Below are 11,257 nucleotides of genomic sequence, written 5' to 3'. Positions count from 1 at the left end.
AACATTTGATGTGGACACAACCATTAATCTTGGTGATCATTCGCAAATTTCCATTCCTGAGCAGACTTCGGTCATACCACCTGAAGTTTCGTATGCCAAGTCTAATATGGAGGAGGTGCGAACTTTAGGCATCAATGCGGACATATGTGATATGGACGTAAATGTCAACAAGGGTGATGGAGTATCGACTTCTTTTGCTGTCTCATCTACTTTCAAAACTTTTGGTATTGACACAACCACTTCATTACCACCATATGTTGCTCCTACTTCATTACCTATTTCTATTTGCTCACCCACATTTCAAAACATTCTCAATCAACCTATCACATCTTTGTTTCCTTTGCAATCAACAGAAGGACCATAGTGTATTCCTGATACTACAACAGAGGATGATGATGTATGTGTTTCGTTTGCTGACATCCAATTTGACCCAGAAGAGGAGGACATACTAGATCATATGCTAATGGCAGGTAAGCAATTCAAAATCCTCAATCTCAAATTTAATTCGTGACTCTAGCTTCAAGCTGATGCTAGGAGTCGAAACATTGTTTCTGGGATAGAGGTTGATATGATGATTAAGGCTCAAGAACTTCGACTAAAATCCATGATGGACCAGATGGACAAAAACAACGAACTTCGAGTGAAATCTCAATCTGAATCATCTAACCATTAAGTCAAAGATTTACCAGTTGTTGCAAAAGAACGTCATCTTTTGTTCATTCAAGCAGTCAAGAAAGTTTAGGAGGATGTGAACTTTAAGATTGAATAAATTCGACAAGAATGGTGCAGGAGGTTGCGAAGGTTGATCAAAACTATTCTAGCCTTCATACTAAGGTAGATATAGTTGTTGATTCAGTCACGAAGCTTGTTGTGTATCACACTTCTGTTAACTCTAAGGAGTTTGTACATCTACAAGGATTATTATCAGAAGTGAAGGAGATGATTTAAAAACATGATATTCATTCTTTAATAGTTTCTCAAGAGTCCATCTCACAACTATTTTCAACATTGGAGTCCCGACTAAAGGTTGATCTTGGCCCTTTACTGCATTTGGTGAATTTGATGCCCACGGTTGCCCCACATATCTTCACAGGGGTACAAGGGGGAGATAAGGGTGTGGGTGCATCAAAGAATTCAGATCAAGGCGAAGTTGTTGGTATGTTATCAATCATACAAATTTTCTCTCCATTTCCAATATCTACAACAACTACTTCTACAACCATGACTTCAAAAACTTTAACCAAAGGTAGTGTAACTCCCATAATCAGAAAGACCAAGAAAGGAAAGGAAAATCCTAAGTTAAAGGGCCAACTCGTCGAGTCCAAGGAGGAACTCGGCGAGTCCGAGCGGGATCCGGGTCGAGGAGTAGGTGACCGACTCGGCGAGTCGGAGAATGGACTCGGCGAGTCCAGTCTGAAGAGGGAAACCCTAAATCCCGGACTTTATGCACTATTTAAGCACCTCATTCTCTTCCTTAGGGTTCCTTTACACCTCTTCTCATCCAGAACATCGAACCCTAGCCGCAATATCCGTTTTTGAGGAAAGATCTAGTCTTGGAGTTGTGATTTGAAGCTTGGAAGAGAAGGAAGTTCATAGTGGTGCAAGAGGAAGCCTTGGATCTAGAGTTGGTGTGACTTTTCAGAGCATTTGAAGGTAAGAAGTCATTACCTTCACTCCTTTGCTCATAGATTCCTTCTTGTCATGAGATTTGGGGCTTTTATGCCATGTCCTAGAGCCAATTGGAGTTAGAAGTCCAGATTTGAAGTTGCTACTTCAGATCTAAGTGTATTCTGGCCTAGAGGGTCATAAAGTATCAGTTTTGGGGGTGTAGGTGAAGCATGGTTGTCTTAAACCCGAGTATAGAGTGTTTTGGGCCTAGATCTCCTTAGCTACATGTAAAGTTTGCAACTTTACGTGAGGAATAGGCCTTGGAAGAGTGGATCTACAGTTTGGAGTCCCTGCATGACTCAAAAAGCCTCTGAATGCATGAAGGACTGAATAGACTTAGCGAGTCCTTCGAGCAGACTCGGCGAGTAGTATGAAGATTAAGAGGAACTTGACGAGTTGGATGAACAACTCGGCGAGTATGTTGAAGTTTGCCTTGGACTCGGCGAGTCATGTCGTGAAACCCCAAAACCCTTTGAGTTAAAACTCGAATCAGTGAGTTTAGTGGAGACTCAATGAGTTGGACAGGATAGGACTCGGAAATCGGTGGACTCGGCAAGTCATGGGTTGACTCAGCGAGTCGAGTCGCAAATGGAAGCACTCTGAGCATATGAACTCGGCGAGTCAGTAGGCAGACTCGGCTAGTAGGGTTGACCTGGAAGGTTGAGGCCCAGGACAAGGGCGAGGCCCAGGATAGGCGAGGCCTTAGGACAGGATCCATTAGTATATGTTTAGCTTATGTGTGGTAATATGTTTATGTGCTATTATATGTTAGAGGGCGAGGCCTAGTGACAGGCAGGCCTAAGTGAAACAGATATGTATCCGAGCAGGGCTCGAAGCCAGGCGGGGCCTGGAGCGGCAGGGCCGTTGTAGCGGGTTTGGCCCGAGGTAGTGGGCGAGGCCCAGAATAGCGGGTGTGGCCCAGTATGTGGTTATGCATGGTATGTGGTAGGTTGGGGAACTCACTAAGCTTTGTGCTTACGGTTTTTAGTTTTGGTTTTAGGTACTTCCAGTAGCGAAGGGAAGAGCTCGGGGTGATCGCATGGCACACACCATAGATTAGACAGCCTGGGAATGTTTTACTCTGATAATAAAAATATGTTTTGGAATTAATACTATGATTATGTTATGGATTGATAAATGTGTTTTAAGTAATGTTTTATAAAAGAAATTTTAGTCTTGAAAATTGGGACGTTACACGTAGTGTCTTTCTATCATCTACTGGTGGGTCAAGTTCGAAGCCACCTCTATCAACAGAAGAGTTGAAGCAAATAGGAAAGAGTATTTTGATAGAACCAACTGTCAAAGAGAAAAAGATGGGTTTGGAGCAGGAAATGGAAAAGCAAAGAAAAATTCAGAGTATTCTTCGACAAAGATAGAGTGATCCTCCTAGCCTTGATAAGGGTGATCCATCCAAACATTACAAGTATGAAACAATTGAGGCTACTGTTTTCAGTGGAGTAATGTATGAGTTTCCTAAAGTTCCTAAAAAAAGATTTGATATTGAAAACTCAGATTTCAATTAACTGGACTTCCCTATCAACGAAATGATGTTCATTTCTTCGCAATATTAGATTGTTGACATATTTGAAGACAAAGATGAATTCAAGAGATTGAAGCTTCGATTCCATACTGTTCTTGGAAAAGGGGAGAAGAGATTTGGTCGTTGGTCAAAATTGTTAGAGTTCTAAGCATTTCCAAGGATGTGTTATTCGAAGGAGTTTTGCAGAATTTTCATTATCATGTTGTTTGAGTTAACAATGTTGCATTCGACTTCTCAGTAGCAGACTTTCCATTGATGAATCTAAATGATCTCATCAGTGTAGCAAGGACTTTGAAAGGAGTAGATACTTCGAAGCTACAAATGATAGATAAAGAAGACTTCTTGACTAGGTATGCACACATTAAGTTATTCATCGATAATTACTACGATTGTCTTGAAATGACTCCAGTGGAATTGGCTTTAGCAATGGGAAAACAAGTAACAGTGCCCCAATCTATGTTGAAGGGTCAACGAAGTCTTAAAAGATATAAAGATGGGGAGATCTATATGAAGCCCCTTGGAATTTTTTTATGGGTAAATATAAGAAAATGAAAAACGTTAAGTTTCTTTTTCAAACTTATGATGTGGAAAGGTATACATGTTCTCAGTATACAAATCTTCTGGTTCCTATGAATAGCTGGAAAAAGAACAATGATGGGGACAAAGCAGATATTCGAAAAACAATCAATTGGTATGCTGAGATAAGGAGGGTTATACATCAAGCGGCCCAGATGTTGATGACTTAGAATTCAACACTACTTACAAGGAGGGAGAATGTTGGGTTCGAAATAGTTGTAAGGCGTCGAAGCGCCCTTTGTTTTGTATTAGTATCAAAGTAGTCTTGTATGTTTTGCATAAGGGTATTTGTATTTCGAAGCTTTATTGATTAATCCCTTATGTATTTTTTGTATGCTTTTGTCATCCCTATACTAAGGAATTGATACTAGAGTTAGAGTATCTTTCAGAGTCTTCACTACTTGTACTCTAAATTTACTATGTATCTTCCAAAAGAAATATATTGAGCTAAGCAAATATTATTTACGATTTTGTGTTCATAATTCATTCTAAACTCTAATCTCGTTTCTTATGACTAAAGAGGGTAACATACTTTAGCTTTTGGTCACACAATTATTTTTCGTGCTTTATTAACCATTGAATTTGTGGAAACGTATACATTATACCAGTATGACCCTCAATAGTGAGTTTTGCCGATTTCCAATGTGGGTTTCTGCTAAGTATGATTTTTCTGGACGACATTTCTGACGTTCCTTACCTCTGGCCACACTTTTAATCTAAGTTTTATTGAGGGAATTTGACATAAAATTTTGAAAATAAACTCACAAAAGACACCTAACTGTGTGTTCTTGGTGTTTGTGTGTGAAAATTTGAAGTCGGTGAAGATGAACATGAACAAACAAAAATGAACTCACAAATTGTTTGCTGTTTTGTTCTTAAATTCAAAGCTAATGAAGATGAAAATGAGCACACAAAAACCCTAGGTTTTTAAGTTCGATTTCATTTGTATCTCGGTCAAGAAAAAAAAACTAGGTGTGTTGAGTTCGATTTCCTCCAGATTCATCAAGTTTTTGAGTTAGAGTTTGAGGGTTTCGAGTTTATAGAGTTCTTGTGTTCGAGGTCAAGGATTTCAAGTTCATCTAATTCTTGTGCTCATCTAATTTTGGGTTTTTAACATTTCTAGTAAAAAAAAGGTCTTGCCCGGAAAATCAAGTTTGACCGGAGAAGATGACCAAAAAATCATACTTGACTGGAAACAGTGCCGGGTTAATAAAACATGAAAATTAATTTAGTAACCAAAAGCTATGGTAGGTTAACCTATCAAGTTACTTTTTTTTTTTAAACGGCAAACTAACTAATGTACTCCTAAATAACCACTTATATCTCAAACGAGATTTGAACCCTTGACCTCTCAAATGAGATGATCACTCCATACCGCTAGGCCATTGGCCAGTTGGTATCTATCAAGTTACTATCCCATTTATTTAATACCAAAAAGTGGGATCCAATTTAATGTGCAATTAACGCACGGCAGAGGTTTTATTAGGATACCATTTACAATTATGCTGTTTTGACTTTAATTAACTTTGTTTGCGCGATATTAAATAATAAAAGAGTGCATGTACAGTAATTTTAAATACTAAAAAATGATATATTATTTTTAACAGAAACCAATTTATATGAGTTTTCAATAAGGACAAAGAAAGTTAATAAGTGGATCATTTATATGAGTTTTCAATAACGACAATGAAAGTTAATAGGTGGATCAGTGGTAGCTACGCATGTTTAATACAGGCAATATCGTTTGTTGAGCTCATGGGGGCAGTTTGCAACCTTCATTCATTACATTTGTAAATGGCTAATTATATTCTCACCCACCTATATCCAATACATATAATTATATAATATTTTATTCTTATTCTTGTTAAATAGATAAGCTCGTCTATTCATTTCACACACACATTCCCTCGATCTTGAAAATGGCTGACGCTTTAGTCTCTGTTGCTGCCGACGCAATCCTAAAAAAAGTGGCATCGTTAGCTGCCAACGAAATCGCCCTTGTTTTGGGTTACAAAGCGAAGTTGCACACACTTGAACAGTCCTTGAAAATGATTCGTGCCAAGTTACAGGATGCCGAGAATGAGAAAGCTCAAAAACATGGTGTGATGGAGTGGCTGAAACAGCTAAAAGATGTGGTTGGTGAAGCTGATGACGTGTTAGATGAGGTTGACTACGATATGCTGAGGCGTGAGGTAAAGAATCGAGACCGGGTGCATAGAAAGGTACCCTCTCTCCCAAGCATGAAAAAGCTTTCATTTCGTAGAGAAATTGGTCAAAAAATAAAAAATATTAATGAAAAGTTGTCTCAAATTAATAAGCTCGCCAATGAGTTAACACTAAAAGATGAACAACCTGGTCCCGTTGTTCCAGATCGTCCATACCCCCAGACTGTCCCAAGTTTAGAGAAATTCAAAATTGTTGGGAGGGAGGAGGATGAAGAGCACATCATACACCTTTTAACCGAATCCAGAAAAGAAGAAATGCTTACGATTGTTCCTATTGTGGGAATGGGCGGGATGGGGAAGACCACTTTGGCTAAGTCTGTCTACAATAATCCAAAAATCCAGCAACACTTTGATGTTGAAGCGTGGGTATGTGTATCGGTTAAGGTTGATATCAAGACACTTCTAGCAAAGATCTATGAAATTCTTGCAGGACACGCACCTAAGTCGGTTGAAATGGGCAATTTAATTAGTGCTCTTGAAGAGAAGTTGGGATCAAAAAGATATTTGCTAGTTCTGGATGATGTTTGGGACGAAGAGAGATCACATTGGGAAGAATTTAAGAGTCATATGATGATGATAAAGTCAGAAACTGGAAGTGGCGTTCTTGTGACGACCCGAAAACTTGACATTGGAACTAAGGCTATGAAAATCAATTCATGTCTTTTGAAAAGTCTTTCTGATGATCATTGTTGGTACATCTTTAAAGAGAGGGCGTTTCTAGTGGGACAATCATGGCAACCCAAATTGGAGGAGATAGGACGTGATATTGTGAAAAAATGTCGTGGTTTGCCTTTGCTAGTAAAGGTAATAGGAGGTGTATTGCAGAATTACAGTGACCCAGAGAAGTGGTTGGCCATCAAAAATAGTGACATTTGGGATCTAGAAGATGAAAGGGAGAGAGTTCAAAAGAGTTTGGAACTGAGCATAGATAATCTGCCTAGACTATCTATCTCCAAGCAATGTTTTGCATACTGTTCCATCTTTGAGAAAGATACACTCATGGAAAGGGAAGAACTGATCCAACTTTGGATGGCTTTAGGGTTGGTTGAAGCAGATGATACAGGAAGCAATGAGATGGAGGACGTTGGAAATGATATTTTTCAAATTCTGGTCAGCAATTCATTGTTCCAAGATGTTATAAGGGATGAGTATGGTCACATCACTCATTGTAGCATGCATGGTCTGTTACATGATCTTTCATTATCTCTTTTTTCCAAACAAGAAGGCTTAAGTGTCGGGTGTGCAGTGAATGATGATATTTCTCGTGTCGATAAGGTTAAGCAGCTCAAGCATCTCGCTGTTTACAACAAACACAACGAGGTCATTGAATTTGAAGCCAAGGTTTCTATGTTCATTGAATGGGATATGGTGGGTAGAACTTTGCATACGTTGTTTGTCAAAGAATTAAATATGATGGAATTTTCATTTCAACGACTCAAGTGCATTCGAATCCTAAAACTCCAAGGGAATACTATATGGGAGTTAGACGATTCAATCGGAGGGTTGGTGCATCTTAGGTATCTTGATTTGTCAAAGACAATGATCCATGTTCTTCCTGAATCTATTGGTAAATTATACCACTTGCAAACTCTGAGGTTGCGCTCTTTTGTCTTTAAGCAGTTTCCAGAAGCCATGAGAAATTTGATAAGCCTGAGATATTTCGTGTGTGACGTAGACATTCCCACCAATATCTTGGGACAATTGATTTCTCTTCGAAAATTGCCAACCTTCACAGTGCTTAAAAGCAAGGGACACGGTATTGAAGCACTACGCTATTTGAATAATCTTAGCGGAAAGCTTCGTATTTTCGATCTAGAAAATGTGGGAAGCAAAGAGGATTCTGTTAAGGCTGAATTATCCGGAAAAAGAAAATTATACGATATTGAATTCAGTTGGAGTGGCAATGGAGGTGCCAACAGAAACGACAAGGAAGTATTGGAAGGCTTGCAACCCCCTAGAGATGTGAAAATGTTGAGAATTAACAAATTTTCTAGTTATCATTTTCCAAATTGGGTAACAAAGATGGCAATCAATATTGACGGGAAATGGACTCCCCTTGACAAGCTCGTGTCAATCACATTATATGGATGTAGCAGCTGCCTCTCTCTTCCGACACTTGAGCACCTACCACATCTTCGGGAGCTGGTATTAATGGAAATGGACAACTTGACATGTTTAAGGAGTTCCGATGTTACTGGATCAATGAAGCCTTTGTCTCCAAGGTTGAGATCGCTCAGACTAATACGTATGGAAAAACTGGAAAAGTGGATAGACGGAGAAACCAACAGCTCAAAAATGATATCGCCTGTCCTCGAGAGTTTGGAAATTGAGAGTTGTCCAAGGATTATTCAGTTAGATGAATGCCATCCCCATCCTCTTGTATCCTTAAGGATATGTGACTGCACAGGTCTAGAGTACATTAAGAGCATACAAGGCCTCACATCTCTCGTATTTTTAGAAATTTCCTATTGCGAAAGTCTTTCAGAAATAACCAATTTCCCCAACCAGTGTCATTCTTTGAAGACTTTGCAAATTAAATATTGCTACGGACTGCGGTCCTTGCCTTGCGAAATGTTTGACTGTTTTGCCCTCTTAAATGAGTTGATACTTGGTCCGTTCTCGAAGGAGCTCCATTCTTTCCCAAGTCTCCAAGGCATCGAGAAGTTAAGTAACCACCTTCACTCATTGGAATTGTGGGGTTGTGATCACTGGGAGTTGATGCCAGAAGAAATACAACACCTCAAGTCACTGACACGGTTATGCGTAGATAGCTTTGGAATAAAAGAACTGCCTATATGGTTAACCAAAATGTCATCTATTCGAGAAATGTGTTTCACTGTTTGCAAAGGGTTAAATAAAGAAAAGGTTAAATGGAGAGCACCGTGTGAAGCAGATTTTGTCAGTTTAAATCATTCAAGGGTGTACATAAACAAGGCCGTCCTTCGGCATGTACGGGGTGTGCATCGATAGGTGTCGTTTCGTTTAGGGGCTTGGGTTTTTTTTAAGTACACTAATATTAGTCGTGACTTGTTACTGATTATTGTCAATTTAATGATGGATTAGTGATAATTTTGTTTTGATTAATTGTATAACATGCAAACATATATAGCATGATTACAGAGTGCAAGTCATTATTTCAGGAAGAAAAAAAAAAAAGGTAACCATATGTAACCGTGATTAGATGGTTAGATTTTTCTGTACCTGTATTAAACATAAACAAAAATAGCATTGTCACGAGCAAGCCAAACCACTCACATACTCTGGCTTTATCTGCTAAAATAATCAACACTTCTAAACTTCTGTCTAGTGGGAGAGGAATCTACTCTGCAATATGTTTGTTAATTAAATCGATATTAATCTTGTATTTTCTTCATGGGTTGCTGCAGAATGAGGTTTACATATACTTCATCACTGGTAATTCGGTTGATTAAATTCATCACTAGAAATCAGAAGTGTAAGTTTTGAAGATTAAAGTTTAAAAAAAAAGCAAGTCTTTTAAAGAATCAGATATATATACAGCCAAAGACGTCAATATACATACCTGTGTAATGGTGAAATGGTCATCTTTGTTCTGTAGAAAACATTATAAACACAAGGAATCACTTCAATCAAATTAAACTTCATAAAATAAGTAATCGTTACATACTGTTAATTTTAAAAGGAATGATCCAATAGTAAAAGGTGATTCAAACTTAAAATCGGAACCAGAGAAGCTACCTCTGAAAGCACTGAACTCTCTGCAATCGATGTGAGTATTGAAGCTCGAGCTATATGTACAAGTCTACATTTTGCAAAGCCCTGCATCTTGTTCTACGAAAACGTAAAGAGGGATAAAAGGATTTATAAGTATTTAGTTGAATATCAAGGTTGAATCCAATGTGACGGGGAACTGGGGGAGACCATATGTTCGATGAAATGCCAACGTATAAGAAATGAGTTTAATTTTTATTTATTATTATTTTTTTTACTGATTTACCTTTTCCCTGCAAATATATATTAAACTAATCCGTTTATGGTATGGTCAGTTTTTAATCTTATAAAAAGAATATGTTTCCCTTCCAAGACATTACTAAACCAAGTTTTAACTTTGAAAGTTTAATTTTGCAAATAGCCGTGGTCCATCTTCTTTTATAAACAATCATAGACCCTTAAATATTACAAAATTTAAACAACAATGAGTTATTCACTGCAAGTAATCACCAGCCGAGCTGGGTTGTGATGCATCCTGGGTTATAGACTTCAGTGGGTGAGGCCAAGAGTTCGATTCTTGGCTGAGCACATTTGGGGGATTTTCCCTGGATTGGCGTGGGTTCGATTCTTCGTTCCCTTTGGTGGTGAGTGGTGCCCTTCTTGGTGGCCTGCTAGGCATTCCTGATCCATCGGGTCGGGTTATCCTCTATCTATTTGTCGGTCCTAAAAAAATGAGTTATTAACCAAAGTAATGATCTTTAGAGCCCACTTATCTCCCAACCACAACATTTTTCATTTTAATTAACATTAATTGTATTTTTTTCTTAAGCTATCCTCATAAGCCCCATTTTATAAAATTTATTTTCTTCTTTCATCTAAAGGTCTATTACTTTTTTGTAAAATAATACAGTCTTTTCTTTTAAGATCGATGATGATTTCCAATACAAAATAAGATCATCCCTTAGCAAAACATACAAACATCAACAACATTCAAATCCAAATCCTCCAAAACGAAATCGATCGAAGAATTTATGAGGCCCAAATGTATATGAATGAAACACCACCATTATATATTGTATCAACGATGTATCCAGTTTTAGCAACGAACTTTGGGTAAGCAATTATGTAGATGAACCAAATAGCCTAAACCAAACTCAACAACAAACTTTGGTCAGCAAAATTTAGCAACAAACGTTGACCATCCTATTTTATAAGTGGTTCGTGTTTCACTGATGTAGAAACATTTTTAACTAATAAATTCTTGGAGATGAGTCAACTAGAACCAAGTAAGGTGAGTTGTGGAGATGGATGGTGCAAACCAAGAACATGATTTATGATGTAACTTTTTCACCATGAGTGTCATATTTAGAATGTCACATTTCAAAATGGGATATAAGTTTTGGTTATTTTTAGTGAAAATATATATTTAAAATATTTAAAATAAGTAAATAATGAAGTGATAAATTAAAAACTATGTGGGTTAAATGTTGAATTATGGAACTTAAAGAACCTCTACATCATTCTTCCGACCCCCTTTCCCTCTCATTCATGATTTCAA

General features: G+C 37.9%; 1 protein-coding gene across 1 annotated transcript; it reads left to right on the top strand.

Moving 5' to 3' along the window:
- Positions 1–5,674: 5,674 nt before the first annotated feature.
- LOC145030946 (putative disease resistance protein RGA3) lies at positions 5,675–9,093 on the top strand. Its single transcript, XM_078979390.1, has one exon. The coding sequence runs from the start codon at positions 5,704–5,706 to the stop codon at positions 8,977–8,979; it is 3,276 nt and encodes a 1,091-aa protein (XP_078835516.1). The 5' UTR covers positions 5,675–5,703; the 3' UTR covers positions 8,980–9,093.
- The last annotated feature ends 2,164 nt before the right edge of the window (positions 9,094–11,257 follow it).

The sequence above is a fragment of the Lactuca saligna genome, chromosome 2 (assembly GCF_052625555.1).
Source record: "Lactuca saligna cultivar CGN05327 chromosome 2, ASM5262555v1, whole genome shotgun sequence".
Classification (NCBI taxonomy): Eukaryota; Viridiplantae; Streptophyta; class Magnoliopsida; order Asterales; family Asteraceae; genus Lactuca; species Lactuca saligna.
The sequence above is the reverse complement of the archived record's forward strand: the minus strand, read 5'-3'. Positions and strand labels throughout refer to the sequence as shown.

Bases quoted from the DNA above. Each gene is read 5' to 3' on its own strand.
- LOC145030946 (XM_078979390.1), top strand. From the start codon at position 5,704: ATGGCTGACGCTTTAGTCTCTGTTGCTGCCGACGCAATCCTAAAAAAA.